The 23,930-nt window shown below is 40.9% G+C and overlaps 1 protein-coding gene and 1 long non-coding RNA gene across 4 annotated transcripts; one reads left to right on the forward strand and one right to left on the reverse strand.

The window, feature by feature from the left end:
• Positions 1–707: 707 nt before the first annotated feature.
• On the reverse strand, positions 708–16,933 carry LOC110535824 (long-chain-fatty-acid--CoA ligase ACSBG2). Of its 2 annotated transcripts, none has more exons than XM_021621141.3 (15): positions 16,781–16,933; positions 14,178–14,252; positions 13,769–14,043; positions 10,849–11,120; positions 9,633–9,721; positions 9,069–9,189; positions 8,411–8,491; positions 7,911–8,060; positions 7,469–7,636; positions 7,091–7,272; positions 6,261–6,494; positions 5,816–6,033; positions 4,310–4,449; positions 3,874–4,117; positions 708–1,379 (listed from the first exon to the last, which is right to left on the reverse strand). In XM_021621141.3, exons 2-15 carry the CDS (start codon positions 14,240–14,242, stop codon positions 1,294–1,296), a joined length of 2,325 nt encoding a protein of 774 aa, XP_021476816.3. In that variant the 5' UTR covers positions 14,243–14,252; positions 16,781–16,933; the 3' UTR covers positions 708–1,293. The 2 variants fall into 2 exon arrangements, with proteins under 2 accessions (XP_021476816.3, XP_090046506.1); XM_090190380.1 differs by having other exon boundaries at positions 13,769–13,979; positions 16,781–16,919.
• LOC110535825 (uncharacterized) lies at positions 16,838–22,639 on the forward strand. 2 transcript variants are annotated; one of them, XR_016484528.1, is made up of 3 exons: positions 16,838–16,938; positions 19,084–19,181; positions 21,537–22,639. It is a non-coding gene; the product is annotated as an uncharacterized LOC110535825 (long non-coding RNA). The 2 variants fall into 2 exon arrangements; XR_002475312.3 differs by lacking the exon at positions 16,838–16,938 and adding an exon at positions 17,995–18,785.
• The last annotated feature ends 1,291 nt before the right edge of the window (positions 22,640–23,930 follow it).

Raw genomic sequence — 23,930 nt, forward strand, 5'->3', positions numbered from 1 at the left:
TACCAATACAATTTTAGAAACATCTAAAGGATGATCAATGGAAACAGGATGCACATGAGTTCAATTTTGAGTCTTATTGCAAAGGGTATAAATATTTATGTAGATAAGATTTGTTTTTATTTTTTTAAAACTTGCAACAATGTCTAAAAACCTGTTTTCACTTTGTCATTGTGGGGTATTGTGTGTAGATGAATAAGGAATTATTTGTATTTAATCCATTTTAGAATAAGGCTGTAATGTAACAAAATTAGGAAAGAGGGAAGGGGTCTGAATACTCTACCAAAGGTGCTTCAACAAAGTACTGAGCAAAGGGTCTGAATACTTATGTAAATGAGATATTTCCGTTTTTTTTTTAATCTAAATTTGCAAAAATTTATAAAAACCTGAATTTTGCTTTGTCATTATAGGGTATTGTGTGTAGATTGATGAGAAAGACAATTCAATACATTTTCGAATAAGGCTGTAACGTAACAAAATGTGGAAAAACTCAAGGGGTCTGAATACTTTCCAAATTTACTGCATGTAGCTAGTATAAAGCCTCTTCACAAATGGTTTCTATCAAGTCATAGCTATCACATCACTGGCACCTTTCCCTGATGAGGAGATTTTTAATTGCTGTTCCAGTGAAAAAACAGACACTAAATTGGACAGCAGCAAGGTGTGTGTGAGATACTACCAAAGTTACTTTTTTTGTCCAGAAGAGCTTGTTGGCTTGAAATCGTTTCTGATTTTATTGATCAAGTTCATTTAACACATAAACATTTACATTTCAATATTTCTTCATGTACACAGAAAAGCATTGGGTAAAATTCCAAACAATTGTTGTGATTCATAGTATTTTTATGGAATCAAAAACATAACATTAATGGTAAAATAATATGTTTCAGTATCATTGTCCTTTACTTAAAGTGATGTGTATTATATTGCAGTGCTAAATGATTGTCCTTGGTATGTCCTTAGAGTCTCCTTGAGAGAAAATAAGTGTTTTTTTGCAAACATATATTTTACAAATAATAAAATAAAAGTCTATGACAGTGATACGACTTTGAAAGTATTGCTACGGTTGCAATTACAGTTTTTTTTAAAAACCAGAAGCACAAACTGCTTGCCCAGTTGTGGACACTAGATTTGGCAATGATTATTATATGGTTTATTTACAAAAAAGTGCTAATATCGTTGCTGTGTAATCTTATGTGCATTAAAACAGCTTAAATATTGACATAGAGCAGATACATTTGATAGGTCAATAACTACAACAGTCCAATGTTCTCCAGTCCTGTTTGAGTGCCTCTGTTACTCTTGTGCCATTCCATAAATAGCATTGATTTTCTCCTGGAACATTTTGACAACAACCCCCCTCTTTAGCTTCATGGTAGGTCCTGGAGAGAATATTGAAGAAAGAAAGGGTATTCAACCAGACTTACTGGGCTCTCAAAATGAGTGTCCCCTCTTTCCTGTGCTCCAATCACATTTGATGTACTCAACAGCTTGGAAGAAAGATTATATCATGCAATGGTATCCAGAGGAATGTTGTTTAGTTTGAAACAGTCACACGACTGCCTCGTCAGATACGGTACGTGATAAACATGACTGGTAAAACATTCATTTCAGTATGTGATTAACTTCAGATATTGTGCGTGATAAACATTACTGGCAAAACATTTACTTCTCTCTCGACGTTCTTTGTAAAAGTGTGTCAAATTCTGAAAAAGCGAATTATCTATTGAAAATTACATACAGTAACATCACAAGACTAGCTTTAGTTTAACAATCTAAGTTAGTTTAATATACAGTACTATCAAAAGTTTGGACACACCTACTCATTCAAGGTTTTATCTTTATTTTTACTATCTTCTACATTGTAGAATAATAGTGAAGACATCAACACTATGAAATAAAACATATGGAATCATGTAGTAACCAAAAACGTCTTAGACAAATCAAAATATATTTTATATTTGAAATACTTCAAAATAGCCACCCTTTGCCTTGATTACAGCTTTGCACACTCTTGGCATTCTCTCAACCAGCTTCATGAGGTAGCAACCTGGAATTCATTTCAATTAACAAGTAGCCTTGTTAAAAATTAATCTTAATGCGTTTGAGCCAATCAGTTGTGTTGTGACAAGGTAGGGGTGGTATCCAGAATAGCCCTTTGGTAAAAGACCAAGTCCATATTATGGTAAGAACAGCTCAAATAAGCAAGGGGAAATGACAGTCCATCATTACTTGAAGACATGAAGGTCAGTCAATCTGGAAAATTTCAAGAACTTTGAAAGTTTCTTGAAGTGCAATTACAAAAACAATCAAGCGCTATGATGAAACTGGCTCTCATAAGGACTGCCACATGAAAGGAAGACCCAGAGTTACCTCTGCTGCTGAGGATAAGTTCATTAGAGTTAACTGCACCTCAGATTGTGGCCCAAATAAATGCTTCAGAGTTCAAGTAAGAGACACATCTCAACATCAACTGTTCAGAGGAGACTGTTTGAATCAGACCTTTATTTAATTAACCTTCATTTAACTAGGCAAGTCAGTTAAGAGCAAATTTGTATTTACAATGACGGCCTACCCAGGCCAGGACGATGCTAAGCCTATGGGACTCTCAATGACGGCCTGATGTAATACAGCCTGGAATAAAACCAGGGTCTGTAGTGATGCCTCTAGCACTGAGATGCAGTGCCTTAGACCACTTCACCTGTCACGACTTCCGCCGAAGTCGGTCCCTCTCCTTGTTCGGGCGGCGTTCGGCGGTTGACGTCACCGGCCTTCTAGCCATCGCCGATCCACTTTTCATTTTCCATTTGTTTTGTCTTTGACTTACACACCTGGTTTCAATTCCCCAATTACCTGTTCATTATTTAACCCTCTGTTCCCCCATGTTTGTGATTGTTTCTATGTAGGAAGGTCCGTTATTGTGGCCTCTGTTTTTGTATTGCATTTATTATATGTTGAGTAAAATACGTTTACACCAGCTACACACAGACTTCCTTACAGCGTCACTCGGGAGCCCGATGGTCGAATTGCTGCAAAGAAACCACAACTAAAGGACACCAATAAGAAGAGGAGACTTGCTTGGGCCAAGAAACATGAGCAATGGACATCAGACTGGTGGAAATCAGTCCTTTGGTCTGATGAGTACAAATTTGAGATTTTTGGATCCAACCGCAGTGTCTTTGTGAGACGCAGAATAGCTGAAGGGATGATCTCTGCATGTGTGGTTCCCACCGTGAAGCATGGATAGGGAGGTGTGATGGTGCTTTGCTGGTGACACTGTCAGTGACTTATTTAGAATTCAAGGCACACTTAACCAGCATGGCTACCACATCATTCTGCAGCGATACGCCATCCCAGCTTGTTTGCGCTTAGCGGGACTATCATTAGTTTTTCAACAGGACATTGAGCCAAAACACACCTCCAGGCTGTGTAAGGGCTATTTGACCAATAAGGAGAGTGATGGAGTGCTGCATCAGATGACCTGGCCTCCACAATCACCCAACCTCAATCCAATTGAGATGAGTTGGACAGCAGAGTGAAGAAAAAACAGCCAACAAGTGCTCAGCATATGTGGGAACTCCTTCAAGACTGTTGGAAAAGCATTCTTCATGAAGCTAGTTGAGAGAATGCCAAGAGTGTGCAAAGCTGTCATCAAGGCAAAGGGTGGCTACTTTGATGATTCTAAAATATAAAGTGATTTGTTTAAAACTTTTTTGGTTACTACATGATTCCATATGTGTGATTTCATAGTTTTGATGTCTTCACTATTATTCTATAATGTAGAAAATAGCCCCAAAAAATACAAATCCTTGAATGAGTGGGTGTGTCCAAACTTTTGACTGGTACTGTATATATTTCTCACACTGACTGACTCACCCAGTTCTCCCCCGGATATGGAGAAGTCTCTGTCCAAAATGACCCACTTCTGGACCCTCTGGGCGTTGGAGTTGGCCTTAGCATTTACTCGCTCTATGCCCTCCTGGATGGCCTTGTAAATAGCTGGCTCCTCACTGGCTATAATCTCAGAGGCCTTGGTTGCCATGACGCCACGCTGCTGGCAGAACGCCAAGGCCTCTGGGGTCAACTCGTCCGTTGGATCGCCGTTGTCGTCGACTACACACTACGGAAGGAGAGTGGGGTCAAAGGTTAGAAGTGATCCAGGAGTCTTTCTGAACAGAGCCTGGTTCCAGATCTGTTTGTGCTGTGTTATTCTATTTTAATTGCTTAACAATTCTTAAGCAATAATTCTAAAGTATGCCAAATGAACATAGGAGTTGGCAATACAGTCCACATCTAATGTTTGAGGCCTTACTTTGAGTGTGAGCATCATAGAGAGGAATTTGAGCTTGTCTCCGAGCAACATGGCGTTGCTGATGATGGCGGTCTCTGCTTTCACTGCATCCTCAATGGGCACAGGTGGAATATTCTCTCCTCCTGCTGTTATGATCAGCTCTGCAGGACAAGATATGTCATACTTAGCTAGATATTTAGATCATGATGTCTACACGATGTTCAATGATGATTATCTTGTATATCCAGGCTCAAGGTAGGAGATACCCTTAGGCACAGACTTAGGATCAGGGGAAGGTACACAAAATCGACCTTAGATCAGTGTCTTGAGGAAACAGCATCTTATTCATATCAAAACAGAACACTGGCAGGCATGTTGTGTAATGGCTATATACAGTACATCTAGAAAATAAACTATTTTTTTATTTATTTTTTATTTCACCTTTATTTAACCAGGTAGGCCAGTTGAGAACAAGTTCTCATTTACAACTGCGACCTGGCCAAGATAAAGCAAAGCAGTGTGACAAAAACAACAACACAGAGTTACACATGGGATAAACAAACGTACAGTCAATAACGCAATAGAAAATCTGTGAACAGTGTGTGCAAAGGAAGTAATGAGGTAAGGCAATAAATAGGCCATAATAGTGAAGTAATTACAATGTATCAATTAACACTAGAGTGATAGATGTGCAGATGAGGATGTGCAAGTAGAAATACTGGTGTGCAAAAGACCAGAAAAATAAATAAATATGAGGATGAGGTAGATAATTGGTTGGATGGGTTATTTACAGATGGGCTGTGTACAGCTGCAGCGATTGGTAAGCTGCTATGACAGCTGATGCTTAAAGTTAGTGAGGGAGATATACAGTAAGTCTCCAACTTCAGTGATTTTTGCAATTTGTTCCAGTCATTGGCAGCAGAGTACTGGAAGGAAACGTGGCCAAAGGAGGTGTTGACTTTGGGGATGACCAGTGAAATATACCTGCTGGAGCACGTGCTACGGGTGGGTGTTGCTATGGTGACCAGGGAGCTGAGATAAGGCGAAGATTTACCTAGTAAAGACTTATAGATGACCAGGAGCCAGTGGGTTAGGCAACGAGTATGTAGCGAGGACCAGCCAACGAGAACATGCAGTTCGCAATGGTGGATAGTATATGAGGCTTTGGTGACAAAACGGATGGCACTGTGATAGACTGCATCCAATTTGCTGAGTAGAGTGTTGGAGGCTATTTTGTAAATTACATCGCCGAAGTCAAGGATCGGCAGGATAGTCAGTTTTACAAGGGTATGTTTGGCAGCATGAGTGAAGGAGGCTTTGTTGCGAAATAGGAAGCCGATTCTAGATTTAATTTTGGATTGGAGATGCTTAATATGAATCTGTAAGGAGAGTTTACAGTATAGCCAGACACCTAGGTATTTATTGTTGTCCACATATTCTAAGTCAGAACCGTCCAGAGTAGTGATTCTAGGCGGGCAGGTGCGGGCAGCACCTGCCCGCCTAGCATCACTACTCTAAGTACTATACCCTTTATCCTCCCTGTGATGAACAGGAAGTTGTCCTTGTCGTGCTTGCCCAGGTCTCCAGAGTGCAGCCAGCCCTCCTGGTCCAAGGCCTCCTCAGTCTTTTCTGGCTCGTTCAGGTAGCCCATGAACACATGACGCCCCCAGAAACAGATCTCACCATTCCCATCCTCGTCTGGCTTGTCCAACTTTGTCTGGCAGCCATTCACCACCTTTCCACAGCTGAGGACAACATCAAGATATTCTTTGTTGTTGACAGTTTGCTGTCAACTCTTTATATGGTCAGTCCACAAAGCAAGAATGTATTAAATGTCACTTTTATATCTGATGGCTTATCGGTATCAATTCATGTTTTGCTATCACAGTGCTAGCTTTGTCAACTGCAAATTAATGAATGTAAACGGTCATTAAAAATTGTCAGTGGACATCCTAGTTTTCCAGTTGCTGACCTCATGATCTTGAAGTTATTCTCCCAGGAGATGGTGTGAGGGCCGGTGCTTTCACTCATCCCATACAGCTCATACAAGGGGAGGCGAAGGCTCATGAAATACTCCAGGGTCTCCCTGGTGATGGGTGCGGCCCCTGTTAAGCAGTTCCTGCAGCGGTCCAGGCCCATGGCCCAGTGAACCTTCTTAAAAACCAGGTTGTTTGCCAGCATGAAGCCCCAGGGCAACAGGTTCTCACTGGAATCCACAACAAACAATGAGGAATGCCACACATGGTGTAAAAGATTAAAGAGATTCTCTGTTACCTTTGTATACTTTTTAAGCAGAAGTTCTGATAGTGGCACTCACGAGCCAAAAGCCGTCCCCGAAAATTGTGCACCACGTCATTGCTCGCTGTCTCTCGTTTTGCTGTGTGTGCATCTTGCTAGCTGAGAGGCTGATTGGCTGAAACTCAAATTGCTAGGGGCCTGGCCCACAGGAAAATGTAGGGAAAATAGAGCTGCAAAGCTTCCAGTGAACAAACTAGGGGTTTGCTGGCTAATTGAGGTAAGACAGTAATTCTGCTCATAGATTATGCATGTATGAACTAAACAAATTGACATATCCAGCCCAAAGCGGGAGGATTAAAAAATATTTACTAGTCGCCAAACTTGGCTGGAATTTAATTTAGTTTAGAATACAACAAAATGCTATTTGGGCATGAGTGAGGATGTATGTTTTTTATTGTTATTGATAAGATCATGTCTATGGGTGAAATTTGATGCACTGAAAATCTGCATTATTTCTGAAGTACGAGTTTGATTGAACAACAAGAACCTGAGCTAAATCCTTACCCATTCATGGCACTGTAGCTGGCTTGCAATCCGATGGATTTAGCCCAGTCTGCCACTCTTTTCCTCATACCAGAGGACTTGGCACCAATGGCTTTCATCTTCTCCTGCATCTTCTCCCACACACGGGGAACTCCCAGGAAACTGGTGGGGCGCACCTCTTTCAGAGTAGTCCCCAAAGAGCCCTATGAAATCATAAAGTTGCTGGTTATCAAGTCATATCAAGTTACTCCAGTCCAAGTTACTCCAGTCCCACCCTTCCCAACCAAGTCAAAACTAAACCACCACAATTCAATCAATTGTTCCCAATGTAAATAGCATTTTGAATGGAAAGTAATGCACATCATCAATTTCTGTTATATAATAGTTATGGATTCTGACCTTCAGGGCGTCTGGTTCTGCGAAATACGTCACCGCTGCGAATCTCATGGCGATCCACATGTCGTTGACCTGGGCAGCTACATGGCTCAGGGGCAGGTAGCTCACCACCACCTCCTCACCATGTTTCAGATCTGGCATGGTGCCCACCGCATTTGAAGTCCAGGTGATCTGAGGAGAGAGTCGGTCACCACTTAGAGGAAAAACTATACGCTACTTTTTTGTTTGTCCTTACCGTGAAAAATACATGGACAAAATTGTGACTTTTTCACATACTGTATCCAGAGCACAGTGGCCACAGAGCTATCTCAACCATATAGTACTACTGTAATGTGTCTGAGGGAGCCAACACATTCTGTGAGGATGAGGGGAAGGCCAGCTGGTTACTGCAGTACAGTAAATGTACATGTAAATATAGAGCTTTTTCCTCAATAGGAATACTCACATTGTCATGACTCAGCATGACCCCTTTGGGGTTGCCTGTAGTTCCAGAGGTGTAGATGAGCGTACAACACTGGTTAGCCCTCTGACTGTCCACCACAGCATTCAGCTGTTCATCAGACACCGCCTCACCCAGCTTCATAAACTCAGCCCACTGTAGGAGGACAGAGGTTGAGTCGGTAACACCTGATTCACATTATAGAGCCAATCCGAATCGTACTGTGCTGGCTTAGATATTTTCTATTCACATTATCCTTTTCAGAAGGGTTCCAACAACTATGGTGGCTGTGTTAACAAAGCCAGCCCAGTGCAGCTCGACTTGGCTCTGTTTGCTCAGTAATGTGAATGGATTAACAGTCTCACAGTTACAGTGTAGGAAAGGAAATATTCTAGGAAATAATGTGTGCTACTAACATTTCTATCTATTAGGCAAATAAATCATGTTTTTTTTCCAGCTGGCTAAACTTGATCTTGTTTATAGATATTCTTTTGATAAAAACTTACAGTGTACAAGTTTGGCAGCTTCTGTTGCAGTTCATCCTTGTACTGAACAATAGCTTTCAAGTGTGGAAGCTTGTCCTTAATCTGAAAGGAATGGACAAAGTAGGAATTTTAGAATGAATCATTTTGGCACAAAAACAAAAAACATTTTCACTTGATCTACTTACAAATAAAACAGCACAGTAATGGATTAATTCGTTATTTTATATGTAAATTATTTGCATAATTCTGTGCATAGGTTTTATGGCTATTGGTATTTTTCAGTTTTCTCCATATATTATTGTATACAAAATAATTGACGCATTTGTCTCACCCGTTTTTAAAATCTATTGCACACCTACTGTATATTACTTGACAAGGATAAACAAACCAACATGTATTCATGTTTTCCTTATGTCTACTGTGTCATTTATTGTGATGTTAATGTGTCATATGTATTCAACTGACCGGATGTACATGCCTCTAGAGGTTATTTAAGTAGGTGTTTTTCACAGTGGTGTATCACCTGACGAAGATCCAACTCAGATCGAAACATATTTTTTTCTGCGTCTAATAAAATCACAATGGGAGTATACTAGAGTTGTGTACATTTCTTTTTTTATTTTATTGGCAGACAAGACCAGGGGAACCGTATAGTTCAGTACGTGTTATGGGGTCTCACCTGGAGGATTTTGAGGAGCTGTTTGTGGTTCTCCACCACAAGGACATTGGCCTCACAGTTGTCTGCTACATACTGACATGCCTCGGGGGAGTTGGTGGTGTAGATGCCTGCAGCAAAACCCCTGGCACACAACACACATCAAACAACTTTCTTATTGAGGCGGTTTAGACTGTGATTGCTGTGTGCGATAAATACTTTCTATGAGGAAGCAGCTGGTTGTCCAAGTCACACATCATTTACAGTATGAACAATAGTATAGGGTAGTGCATGGTAAGATAGTGCATGGTAAGATAGTGCATGCTAGATGTATAATAATAGGGGCGGCAGGTAGTCTACTGGTTAGAGAGGTGAGCCAGTAACCGGAGGTTTGCCAGTTCGAATTCCGGGTCTGACGGGAAAATATTTGGCCTGCCGTTGTTCCCTTGAGCAAGGCACTTAACCCCCCACAACAACATCTCCCCGGGCACCCAGTGTGGCACCCCGCATCTCTCCAAAAACATGTGTATGTACAGTATGTGTGTCTTTCAGATGGGGTTAAAAGCAGAAGTCAAATGTTATTATTACCCAGCCAGGATACAGCCAATGTCTGAGATGAACCACTCTGGAGAGTTAAAGCCCAGAATACCGACACCATGGTAACGCTCCAGCCCCAACTACAGTAGAGAGAGGAAGAGAAAGAGTCCGAAAGAAACATTTATAACCAATAAGAATGTGGCACACTGCCTCATTTACTGTTGACCTACGTGATGCTTTGAAAAGTACTCCAGTTTATAGCCTCTCCTTGACACTGGAGACGTAACTTAAGCATTGAATCTAACACACCCAAGTGTTGGTTTTCACCAGCACCATTCTTACAAGGAGACAGACATGGCAATGAGAAGAAAAAGGAAATTATTTCTGCTGTGTAAACATTCATTATCCCCTTTCTCTGGAGGTAAAATTCTAAATAGTCCATAGCCCATCAACAAGATTCAGCCTTGAGACAATTTTTTAATTAAGCAATAAGGCCCTTAGGCGTGGTATATTGGACATATAAAACAACCCCCTGAAGTGCCTTATGGCTATCATAAACTGGTTACCAACGTAATTAGAGCAGTAAAAATACATATTTTGTAACACCCGTGATATAGCACGGCTGTCAGCCAATCAGCATTCAGAGCTCAAACCACCCATTTATAATGAAAAGTATGAAAACGTATGCACTCACTAATGTAAGTGGCTCTGGATAAGAGCGTCTGCTAAATGACTAAAATGTCAAATTTAAAAAATTAAAAATTAAAAATAATTTGTAGACCGCAGATTGACTGCAAGAAGCCCAAAAAGATATGTTTGACTAAAACATCATAATTTCAAACCTTGCTTACATTTGTATACGATCACGCATCTCTCTATTATCTGTGGGAGATTTCTTTAGTTAATTTCACTTAGGGCTTATTTCCAACAATGAAAAAAGACATGTAATACTAATCTACATATATATTTTTTAGCTTAGAAAATTTGGGGGGCCAAATAAAACCACCCGCTGGCCAAATCTGGCTCAAATTTGCCAGTTTTCAGTGATGTTAACAGATCTTCATTAGAATTCACTGGCAAAGTTCAAAAATACTCGTACGCCTCTGTATTGATACAGACACTAAAAAATGCAGAACACATCCTGGTAAAAGTACATCATAACTTGGAACTTTGAGAGATCCTTTTCCATTAAATTCCATGCAAGCATAGAACAGAGAACAACTAAAGAGCACAGACACTGACACAACAACTACACCAATAAACAGACCTTGAGGAAGCTCTTGGCCGCCACTCGGCACTGCTGGAAATACTCCCTCCAGGTCAGGGTGACCCACTGCCCCTCTTTCTTAGATGCCAGTGCAGGCAGGTCTCCGTAGTGCTCCACCGTCTCCAGGAACATCTGGTGGACGGTCATGGGGGCCTTGCAGCCCAGCCCTGTCTCAGTCATCCTCAGCTTGACCGCCTGATCCCTAAAGGAGCACCAGAGCTGCTCCGCTGGGGCCAGAGACACATCCAACAGCTTCAGGGGCACCGAGGCACCTGTAGTGAAATCAAATCAAATCAAACGTAATTAGTCACATGCGTCGAATGCAACAAGTGTAGACCTTAGTGTGAAATGCTGACTTACAAGCCCTTAACCAACAGTACAGGTCAAGAAGAGTTAAGAAAATATTTACCAAATAAACTAAAGTAAAAATAATAAAAAGTAACACAATAACATAACAATAATGAGGCTATATACAAGGGGTACCGGTACCGAGTCAGTGTGCAGGGGTACAGGTTAGAGGTCATTTGTACATGTAGGCAGGGGTGAAGTGACTATGCATAGACAATAAACAGCGAGTAGCAGCAGTGTACAAAACAAATGGAGGAGGGGCGAGGGGTCAATGTAAATAGTCCGGTGGCCATTTGATTAATTGTTCAGCAGTCTTATGGCTTGGGGGTAGAAGCTGTAAAGGAGTCTTTTGGTCCTACACTTGGCGCTCCAGTACCGCTTGCCGTGCGGAAGCAGAGAAAACAGTCTATGACTTGGGTGACTGGAGTCTATGACAATTTTATGGGATTTCCTCTGACACCGCCTATTATATACAGTGGGGAGAACAAGTATTTGATACACTGCCGATTTTGCAGGTTTTCCTACTTACAAAGCATGTAGAGGTCTGTAATTTTTATCATAGGTACACTTCAACTGTGAGAGACGGAATCTAAAACAAAAATCCAGAAAATCACATTGTATGGTTTTTAAGTAATTCATTTGCATTTTATTGCATGACATAAGTATTTGATACATCAGAAAAGCAGAACTTAATATTTGGTACAGAAACCTTTGTTTGCAAATACAGAGATCATACGTTTCCTGTAGTTCTTGACCAAGTTTGCACACACTGCAGCAGGGATTTTGGCTGCCGCTGGGCAATACGGACTTTCAGCTCCCTCCAAAGATGTTCTATTGGGTTCAGGTCTGGAGACTGGCTAGGCCACTACAGGACCTTGAGATGCTTCTTATGGAGGCACTCCTTAGTTGCCCTGGCTGTGTGTTTCGGGTCGTTGTCATGCTGGAAGACCCAGCCACGACCCATCTTCAATGCTCTTACTGAGGGAAGGATGTTGTTGGCCAAGATCTCGCGATACATGGCTCCATCCATCCTCCCCTCAATACGGTGCAGTTGTCCTGTCCCCTTTGCAGAAGAGCATCCCCAAAGAATGATGCTTCCACCTCCATGCTTCACGGTTGGGATGGTGTTCTTGTGGTTGTCTTCATCCTTCTTCTTCCTCCAAACACGGCGAGTGGAGTTTAGACCAAAAGCTCTATTTTTGTCTCATCAGACAACATGACCTTCTCCCATTCCTCCTTTGGATCATCCAGATGGTCATTGGCAAACTTCAGACGGGCCTGGACATGCGCTGGCTTGAGCAGGGGGACCTTTCGTGCGCTGTAGGATTTTAATCCATGACGGTGTAGTGTGTTACTAATGGTTTCTTTGAGACTGTGGTCCCAGCTCTCTTCAGGTCATTGACCAGGTCCTGCCGTGTAGTTCTAGGCTGATCCCTCACCTTCCTCATGATCATTGATGCGTCAACAGTTGTTGCCTTCTCACCAAGCTGCTTGCCTATTGTCCTGTTGCCCTGACATATCTTATGAGCGTCAGAGCCGGTGTAGTAGGATTCAATCTCACTCCTATGTTGACGCTTCGCTTGTTTGATGGATCGTCTGAGGGCATAGCGGGATTTCTTATAGGCGTCTGGATTAGTGTCCCACTCCTTGAAAGCGGCAGCTCTAGCCTTTAGCTTGTGGATGTTGCCTGTAATCCATTTCTTCTGGTTGGGAAATGTACGTACGGTCACTGTGGGGTCGACGTCATCGATGCACTTATTGATGAAGCCAATGACTAAGGTGGTATACTCCTCAATGCCATTGGATATATCCCGGAATATATTCCAGTCTGTGCTAGTATAACAGTCCTTTTGCGTAGCATCCATGTCATCTGACCACTTGTAGTATGGGGACAGCAGGGGCAGCAGTTTCCTGCCATCAGTGGTAGTTTATGAAGTAATCTCAGAGACTAGTATTCCCCTGCCCTGTCCCCAGTGGACCGCAGGCAGGTACAGAATGAGAATGTGTTCTCAGTAAACTTACTTTGTAAAATAAGGGTTAAATAAAACAGAAGTCAGGGTGTGTGCCTATTTCTGAGAATCAGACTGGACTATCTCTATCCCACCCTCCATCGCTGTCTCAGTGTGAAGCATAACCATTTGAACCCTCTTAACTAGAGCTGGGCTGCCTGTATCATATTGATTCAGAGAATAGAGGAAGCTATGGAATGTCCCTGCCTACCCACCAATCAGGTGGTGAGTGGTGAAACTGGCTCTGATTAAATAGAAAAGGTTGATTGATCAAAATCATGCAATGGGGGACAGGTAAATCATTTTCTTCCTCAAGAGATTAAATAACACATTTCCTCGAAGGTCAGAATAACTGTAACCTTGAACTGATTATGCTTTTAGGCACATTTCTGTCAACCTGTTCCACACGTTTCTTTATAACTGCTGTATTATTAACTACAAAACACAATCATGTTTCTCTTATAGGTGATAAACATCTGATCTGCTTCAGTTAATTAAGTTGAGTCCATATCCTATAAAAAAGCATCTTAGCTCTACCTATGATCACCATAAACTGCTATTACCTGAGAGAGGATCCCATTGAGGTCCCTCTAGTCCGGGTGATCTGGGTGGTTTGGCTGGTGCTTCAGGTATGCTTGCTGGGGTTATCATTGCAGGTTCTACAGCAGCTGTCTCCTGGCTGTCTTTGCCCTCTCCATCTGACTCGGACTCAGAGTTTGGCTGTGGATGGTCTACTACTCCTCCATTGACAAGGGGACTGGAATGGTTTCTGTTCTGTTGGAGTTTGGAGACTGGTGGTAACTGCTCGGTTTCGCCAAGAGGAATGTCACTCACACAACTAGAATGAAGCACATGAAAATAAAATATGCTTTAAAGAAACACTCAGTCATAAAATACTGTACCATTATTTGGTGAATATTTAACTATAAACTGGTACTTCTGGTACTGGTACTTTACTATAAATCCACATACCTCTCAGAACTCTTCTCTATGACAGGAACCCCATTGAGGACAATGGAATCCTCTTGTTCAGACATCTTGTAATTGCTTAAATAAAAGACGTAAATGATCTACATTGGACGTGCAGAAACCACTAGATCATGATGAACAAGCTTTACATATCAAATGAATAAAATCTCTAAATAGTTTGTGTAAAGGCTCCTGATATTCTACTGATTCAAGAGAAAAAGTGTAACCTCCTGGATCTTTATATGAGTGGTATTGCAACATGACAGCGTCAGGGGTAGTGTGTCAATAGCTGCTTAGTTCAATTGATAACGAATGGCGAAATTAAAGGGTTTGTACCAAAAAAACTGTAACCATTTGCAGGGCTTTTTCCGACCTTTCACTTAAATATAGCAGGTTACACCAAGACGGTTGATTTTTAAATTAGAAAGTGACTGAGAAAGAGCGGGTATTTCTGCCGAAAACACCTTTTTTTGTCTTATCTTCAAAGGCAGATCTCAGTCAAGGTCCTGTACAGTAGTTATCTCCACAGGCACACATAGTAAATGTGTTGGTTTTTAACATGTCTCAAACACAACATAGGCCCAAAGCATGTAGTGCACACAGAGTAACATGTTGGGTTACTTGACCATGATACCTCATCATTATCTCCGACATGATGTCAATCAGCCTAAGATGAAACATGTCAGTGAAATTATGCCATCTTGTGTTTTATCTTGAAATTGAAGACAATTTTCCCACATATCTGCTCTAGTTTAGCTATGACAGTCATAATGATGACATGCCTTGAGTATACCATATTGCCAAGAAGCTGCTGAACATGTATGGAGAGAGAAAAATGGATGCGGTCACTTCAAATTCCAAACAAGCAGTTACAATATTGAGACAGAGCTCATAACAGTGACATAGCATTTTTCTCTGGTTCATGAGGACATTGTTTTGTTTCACCACTTCAACAAGAAAAGAAAAGAAGATCCGTCCAGATAGATCAGATAACTATGGTCAAAATGTCTCTCGGCAAAAGTTAATCATAATTGCAAAACAATTGCCTAAGTTATGTGGCAAAGTAAACACTGAACTTTTGCACAGAATGCTGCAAACATGAAATAAATGAACTGAAATAAGATACATTGGATAGAATCTCTATGCTCTCTTAAAGGATCAATGCACGCGTTTTTTTTAATCTCAATATCAAATCATTTCTGGGTAACAATTAAGCACCTTAACGTGATTGTTTTAAATTAGAAATGGTAAAACAAAATGAACAAAAATAGCTTCTTAGCAAGAGCAATTTCTCAAGCAAGAAATTTGATAGGACTGTCTGTGAATGGTCTAAGTGGGAGGGGAAACTAAAAACTAGCTGTTATTAGCAGAGAGGATTGGAACTCTTTCTTATTGGTCTATTTATTGCCTGGTGATGTCACCAGGGCAGGCAGGTCAACACTCTATCCCACAAAAACGGGCTGAAATTCCAGGCAGTCTTTTCAAACACTAAAAGGGCATTTCATCAATTACACAATTTCACTGTATTAATCCAAACTCATAGCGTGTAAATATATATAAAACACAGATAAATCAAGTTTTTGACTGCACTGGGCCTTTAACAGATTACCTCTAAACAGGTAGCAAATTGACACAAAAATATACCATTCTGTATCTATGTTCCTACATGAGCAAGGCCTCAACCCATCAAGTAATGAGCTGTCCATTTCAAATATTGAAATAGATTTTAGTATGTGTGTATCTCTCCAGCTGCATCAGCTCTAGAGTGACCCAGGCTAGCACTGTTTGTGTTGGCTTTAACAAGACAATAAAGAATAAGCCTGAGCCTGTTGGCAAAACAATAAAACCAGAGGAACCTGCTTGTTTACGTTTAGTTCAAACATGTTTTTTTGCATGTGTGTCCTAAGATGTAGGCCAGGTCATGTTTGTTTGTTTGCTTTGAACACATGTATATATCTATATATAGATTAGGCAACCAATACATGCAGCTATTATAGGTTACCGGTCAAATTCTTTTCACTCTGAACATGCCTCTGCCCCTGAAATTCAAACATTACATTGGATTTATACCGTGAAGGCTACTGTATCAGTACCAGAAAGCAATCTAAAAGTCAAAATCACAGTTACTCTTGGTTATAATGGTTAGACAATTACATGCAATTACAGGCAACTTAACACCTCCCAGTATCAGTCAATGATTTGCTGTAGATGCGGAATAAATAATCCTAAATATTCACCAAGGTTTACAATGCAATAACTGTCCAACTGCTTCAAATTGATTTCACAAACCAAGACAGACGGACCAATGTATACCAAGACGGACAGACGGACAGACGGACAGGCAGACAGACAGACAGACAGACAGACAGACAGACAATTGACCCTAGTTCCCCACTCTGACATGTGAGCAAGGACTGTAGGAACATGTCGCTAGAGCTGTCTGTGATTTGTAGATTGACGTGGTGGTCTGGCATATGAAAAAATAGCCTATCGTGAAAGAATTGTAAGCACACATAAACAAATGTATGAATTAATTCCAGAGTAGTAATATTCAGCAGAATATTATAATACCTTTCTATTGAATAAAGACAGAGCAGATATCCTACCTTGTTCAGAGACTTTGTTCAGACAGGGATAGACAGAGGCAGGTGCTATATGACATCACCTTGACAGGAGAGAGTGCAGGGAAAACTTGGATGGACCTCGATGTGATGTGCACAACGTGGGACTGTCACCCAGGACAGCAGCTGATAAGCCTGTAGAGGTATGTATGGGGAACAGTACTATCCAACTCAGGTCTGTATGCACTCTTACGTAATTTCCCCCACACCTGAGGGTCAAATAGCTAGTTAACGATCCACCAGTAGACTTGAACAAAGGTTACCTTCTGCAGCAGTAGGTGCTGGAAACTGACAAGGAGGTTGTGTGGGGGGTAGCAGACTACATTACAGCCTATGGATCTAAGTTAAGCCTGTGTTGACATTGCTGTGCATGTTTACATGAATGTTAAAAAGTTTTAAGACACATTTCATGAGAAACATATTTCTGATTCTAAGAATATGAAGTAAAACCATCACTTTAGCTCAAGACACTGGTCATTTTGACTAGACTAAAGCAAGCTATTGTGTCAGCCCTTATCAGTTCTAAATCATGGGGATGTAACATTAATCGATATAGTAAGATAACTTCTGAAAGTTTATGAGAAAAGAAGAGACTTTGACCCACATACACAGATCTTTAATCTGTGGAACTAACATTGTGCAACAACAACTTGATGTAATGTGAAACACCTCTGCATTGAAATAAGTGTAACAAATGAATGTCAACTAAGTTGTTTTCTAAGATTACTATATATTGTTATTGACCCGTATTTAATTTCCAGTGGTTAAATTCTGTATTTTAGATCAAAGTATCAGTCTTATGCTGTGTCTTGAGGGGTGTTGGATTGTATGAGGTGAGAACTGCAATAATCTGAAGCTGGACATGGTGTTTTAGTAAATGCAGGTGAGAGTTCAACCACGTGCTCCAGTTATTCTGGGCAACAAGGTCATTTAGTCATACCACCAGTCACACCACACCTGCCCTCACTTATCATTGCCGCAGCAAGTCTGGAGATATGCCAGAAATATTAACAAGGCTACAATATCAAAATTGTACATAGCAACAACTATATATAGGCCAGACTTGTCTATGAAATTGGGTCCTGCTTGTGACATCTCTATTTTTTTTGTTGCTTTAATAAAAAATAAAAAAATTACATTCAAAATATTTTTGTTTATTTAAAAAAAAAAAAGTACATACAGGAAAACTGTACAATTACATTAATCAACAGCAGACTGAACACAGCAGTGCAGATCACCTCAAGATAAAAACGTAGTATTCAATATCTTTAAATATTAGCACTTCAAGTACTGGTGGGTAATAACATTCAATCTGGATAACGACACAAAACAAATCATATGGCTAGAGAAATGTATCGACAAATATTACGAAAACAAGCAAAACCCAAACATGACGGAGATTAAACAAGGAGAACCAATCTCCAAAAGAAAACGTGAGTCCTCGATGGATACAGACGACTTAAGCTTTTCACCACCGGGAATCTGTTAAAATCAATAAATGACAAACTGGGAATACTTGAACTAGTCAGTAAAGATATAAAAGAATTGTAGGCGAGCCTCAAGATGAGTGACGAAAAAGATGCGACAATAGAGAAACAAACAAACAAGCTAAAAAGGGACAGTCAAGAAGATTGAAATGGACGTTAATGAACTTAAAAAGGAGAACACCTTTCATCTTTCTGAGAAAAGCCTAACGGCTCGTGTTCACTAGCACACGGTATATTTCCCAGAGTGGCTCGGTTGTGGGCGTGCTGGCAGCATATAGCAGCATGTTTGATTGTGCGTCAAGAATTCAGCATAGCAAGTTTGTATGAAGGTCTGGGTATTAAATGGGTAAATAGTTTAATCCTTTCTCAATTTCAGGAATTTATTCACAGGTAAATAATAATATGCTGTAAAACATTCTGGTGACAAACACACTTTGTTGCCCTGTTTCCAATCGTCCACATGGCTGAATCGTCCACATGGCTGGGAGAACCTATTCAAGCAAGTAAATACATTTTGAAAATGTAAAAAAAAAAATTATGCATTAAATATCACCAGCTGCCTAACTTCATATTAGCTAGGTATCTTGATGTATTTATCACTGTAAAAAACAACAACTCCAAATGCATTTGTAGGTAGCTAGCTAGCTGTAAAAGTGAGAGAGTAGGCTATTCTGGATAGGGCAGTTACTTTGTGTAGTTTCAGTCCATAGAAGTGATGACGGAGATAATAGTAACAATATTCAGTGCGGTCTCATTTGAGTATGATGAAGTCATAAGTCATATGATGATGTTTCTTGTGAGGTCTTTGGTCCTCAGATACAGAGAGCTGTGAAAGCCTGTCTGCAGATGAAGAGGTCCCAATGAAGAGCAGTGGTTCTTAGTCCTGGGGACTCAAAGAGGTGCACATTGTTGTTTTTGCCATAGCACGACAGGAGCTGATTCAAATGATCAACTCATCTTCAAGCTTCAAGTGGTATTTATGTATTCATTTGTGATGCTATCCTTGATATGATCCTGATATTGTCACATGCTACCAGTGGCGATTTTAGCATGTAAGTCTTGGTGGGGCAAACTTGTGATGCACGCCAGAAACGCCACTACACATAAAAACATAGCTGATATGACTGACTTGCTTAAATAAATGTGGTTTCTAATGACAACTAAGATGTACAAACTATAGCATAAGGGGACGACAAGCGGATAAGAGGCAATCCATAATTTCGATTAAGACATTCATGAGAAAGCGCCGACGGACGTAGTCAATAACTATTTGTTCAGCACTTTGAAACGTACAGCGTGTGATGAACACGATGGGAGACAGAGAGCTGGTTTGAAGCGCAGGGCGCAGCAGGTATTTATTGGTAAAGGACCACAGGAGGAGGTAGCTGGGTCCAGGGGCAGGCAGAAGGTCATACACAGGGGGTCCAAAAAGGCAACAGTACAGGCAGGGAAAAGGCTAGTAACGTCGTCCGGGAGATCAGGCAATAGCTTAATAACAGGAAATACGAAAGGCTAAGGTACAGGCAGGGAATAGGCAAAAGGCGTCGTTAGTGAGACAGGCAAAAATCATGCACGGGAGGATTACATAACAGGAAAAACAGCGCTCCGAATAGAAACAAACAATAGCTCACAATGATGAGGTGCAAAGAACTGAACTAAATAGTGTGTGATCATAACTATTTATCATGAACAGGTGATCGGAATTCAGGTAATTGGGATCTGGAGAGTGAGCTGTGTTCAGGGGATCTATGTCTTTGAGGGTGTGAGCTGGAAAGTGGGCTGGAAAGTGAGCAGGGAATCTACTGTTTGAGAGTGGGAGTTGGAAGCAGACGTTACACAGCGACAGAATTCAGAACATTGCCCGTTATTACAGTGTTCTCCCTGTACAACAAGTCAAAATAAATGGGGCATATAAACAGACAATGATCGATGATTACGTTTCTGTAAAACAGGTTATAGGCTATTTGAGCACCACCATGTTAGAACAGTAGACGAAATTAAGGGGAAAATAGACCAAATTATTAGGGTGAGGCACATTGAACGCCGTTTGGGTATTTGCTTGTCAAAAAAGATAACATCATACAACACTATTTGATGCATTAAATAAGCTGTTTTAATAAAGCAATTATATTATAGAATGTTGTGTGTGCTGAATTTGCACGTGCAAGCCAAGCACCACAACTACTATCAGTAGCACTGTCAAAGTTGTACAAAAAAAAGTTGCCAAACAAGCACACCACGGCCACGAACAATGTGAAAATAGATCAAATTATTAGGGTGAGGCACATGGGCTACCAACAGCTTACTACACAACATGCACTTGGTATTACTTTCTTAGCTACAGTATACATTTCTCCCTTGCATAGTACATCATTTATGTAGCAGCATATGTAACCAATGTGAAATGGCTATCTAGTTAGTGGTGCACGCTAATAGTGTTTCAATCGGTGACCTCACTCCATCTGAGACCTTGAAGTAGTTGTTCCCCTTGCTCTTCAAGGGCAGTGGCTTTTGTGGTGCGATGGGTAACGATGCTTCGAGGGTGGATGGTTCCAGCCCAGGTAGGGGTGAGGAGAGGGACGGAAGCTATACTGTTGCATTGATGCTGTTGACCCGGATCACTGGTTGCTGCAGAAAAGGAGGAGGGCAAAAGAGGGCGAGTGATTTGCAAGTAGATTGTCGACTAGAAGACAACTAATAATGACTGCTAGCTAAGATTTTGAAAGTAAGATGTTGACATGATCAGTCCAATCAAAGCTACTGTAGATATAACGTGATTTGATGTCATTCTGTAGCCAATGACCTTGAGCCTTCTTGGATGGGCACTTCTAATATAACTCCATGACAGAACCCAAGGGGAATTTATTTTCAAGCTCTAACCTTAGAATTGGGGATGACGTACTGTCCCATGAGTGACAGAAAACTGAGTCAATCATTACTATTTTCTGCTGGCTAGCCCCACCACCACAGAAAGCACTGAGCTAGGCTGAAATACCTGCATTTTGGAGCTGCCTTACTCAAGAAAGCAAAAAAGAGACCATGTTTGTATGCGGCTTTAAAATATATATATTGTATTTTTTTTAACCTAAAAGTGTGGCGCTCAAAACAGGTAGGGCTCTACACACACGTGTGTACATGCATCTATCTATCCAATGATATCATGATTTGTTATAAGGGATATTATACTTTAGTAATCCACAATGACCTAGTGATGTAAAAGTCAAATAATGACATTATCTTCCATATTCCTACAGATACCTTTTAACTGGAGATCCCTTCAAAAAGATTGCCAACAGTTACCGTGTAGAGCACTGCCAGATTGGGTGACCAGGGCCATCTCGGACTGCCTCCTGGGGAATTCAGGCGTGTGAAGGCTACCTGTGTCCTGCATAACTTCATACGAATGGACACGAGGACCAGGAGGGGATCTGCAGCTCGCCGCCGTGTGCCAGAGGAGAAGTCTGCTGCTCTGCAGGATGTTTCAAGGATGGTGTCCAACAACGCAGGAAGAGAGGCAATCTGTGTGCGGGAGATTTTCACCTCCTACTTCTTTGAAGAGGGTGCTGTTCCCTGGGAACACCATACACTACACTATGCACAACCAAAGGCTCTTCCATTTACTTAGCTATGTCAACTGCAGTTATTCAATTCCCAGTTTCTTTCCCAGTTTGATTTCTGCTTCTCGGGTGAGGGTACTGTTTAGGTAATGGTGTGATGTCTGTACAAAAACAAAACAGTCTATTTTAAGTCCCTGTTGGGGTTTGTTTCCTTATTCCTTGTCAATCATTGGCTCATTGGTGAAATTAGCATTTTGACAATATCTTTGTCATGTATTGTCATATTATGTCTTGTTCCTGTTCTTTCTCTTCACTCCGTCTCCCTCTGCTGGTCGTATTAGCTTCCCCTCCTTCCCCCAGCTGTTCCTCATCTTCTCTAACTACCTCGTTCACCCTTTTCCCACCTGTTCCCTTTTTTCCCTCTGATTAGGTCTCTATTTCTCTCTCTGTTCCTGCTTCTGTCTTTGTCAGATTCTCGTTTGAGTTTCTCATGCCAGAACCAAACTATCGTCTTGTTTGCTTCAACCTTCCTGTCGGAATCTGCCTGTTCATCTGAGGCTACGTGTGATCAGGTACCTCTGTCCTCTACAACCCAGCTAATCTCCTCTGCTGCTAGAAGGGGACTCTAACCCAGCTATTCTCCTCTGCTGCTAGAAGGGGAACTCTTCTGTGATTTCAGAAGGACTTTCTGTTTCATTTGTCGCCCTCTCTGCGGGTTGTTTATTTTGCCATCATATACATTTGAAGAGGATCTATGTCTTACCTGTGTTTTGACATTAAAGGACTCTGTTTTTGTTAAACCGCTTTTGGGTCCTCACTCACGTGCATAACAATCTTTAATTAAATCATTCAAAAACCTTTAATAATGCAATTGCAGACAGAAGTTGACAACAGGAACATAACACATGTTTCCGAGTAAGTTCTGCAACATTTAAAAGGTTCCAAGTTATTTTATTAAACCCGAAGTCCAGCCCTTGTGATGTCACTGTATACGTCATTACCTTCTACGCTTCAGACCATGCCCACGCATACACAGCTACATAAACTTGCAAGAGAGATACAATAGTTCCAGTGTTTCTAAGGCCTAGGCAATAAATGTCCACTCCCCAAAGTTGATTTATTGTGGAATGTCTGACTGGTCTCTTATCTCCTACACTCCCCTGCAGAGTTCTGTCTCAGTCACACATTTCTCAGAGGGGTCTCTTTATACGAGGCAGAGTCTAGAAAACAACTGTGGAACAATACTAAACCTCTATAATGAATATATATATTGTTAATCTGTAGTCTAGGACCCTATAAATGTAAGGAGGTCTTATGACCCCTCCCCTTCTATTAATACAACTTAAGCATAATCAATTATTATAATACATCAAACATTTGGTACAGCCCCTATCATGACCCCTAGATGAACCTCTTTCATTTCCCCCTTTGAGACTAATTAGTCTCACAGCTTTAATCATAATATTCTCCTCTGAAATCAAATAGATTAGGCAAATCCCCTGGATCAATTTGATCCCAGGGATGGCCTTCTAAAGGGAGAAACAACTCCTGAGGTTCCTGGAATGCTAGTGAGGGTGGGTGAGTCTGCATATACTCCCATTCCTCTTGAGTCCTGAAAAGAACCACACAAATTGAATAAACAATGGGATTAAGAGATACCAGAAATGCACCAGTATCACCTTCAGCACGATTTGTATCAGCATTTCTTATAACCCATTGCCTTCTATTAATTTCCACATAAGCATAATGAATTATTATAATACATCAAATATTTGGTACAGCCCCTATCATGACCCCTAGGTGAACCCCTTTCATCACCCATATTGAAAAAATGTAGAACACTTAGACAACTTATAACCCACACCTACACAGTCATATATCAATCTGATTGATGGATTGTGTTGTGCAGTAAGCAGGCTCAGGTGTATAAATGTGGCTCCTTCCACCTTCAAAGAATAGGCAAGAGGGCCAACCATGGAGAATATAAGACCCTTAATTATTTCTATAACTATGCTATATTGTTTGTCTCCATCTGTCTGCATGTTTTCCCGCATAAAGTACTCTGCAGCCACTTAGTGTAGACACCAGGTG

Source organism: Oncorhynchus mykiss, chromosome 11, assembly GCF_057628025.1.
Source record: "Oncorhynchus mykiss isolate SJ-2025 chromosome 11, ASM5762802v1, whole genome shotgun sequence".
In the NCBI taxonomy this organism is placed as follows: domain Eukaryota; kingdom Metazoa; phylum Chordata; class Actinopteri; order Salmoniformes; family Salmonidae; genus Oncorhynchus; species Oncorhynchus mykiss.

Coding starts and splice junctions, on each gene's coding strand:
- LOC110535824 (XM_021621141.3), bottom strand. CDS start 14,242: ATGTCTGAACAAGAGGATTCCATTGTCCTCAATGGGGTTCCTGTCATA. Junction 9,722..10,848: donor CGGCCAAGAGCTTCCTCAAG/GTCTGTTTATTG, acceptor TCTCTACTGTAG/TTGGGGCTGGAGCGTTACCA. Junction 7,273..7,468: donor CAGAACCAGACGCCCTGAAG/GTCAGAATCCAT, acceptor ATGATTTCATAG/GGCTCTTTGGGGACTACTCT.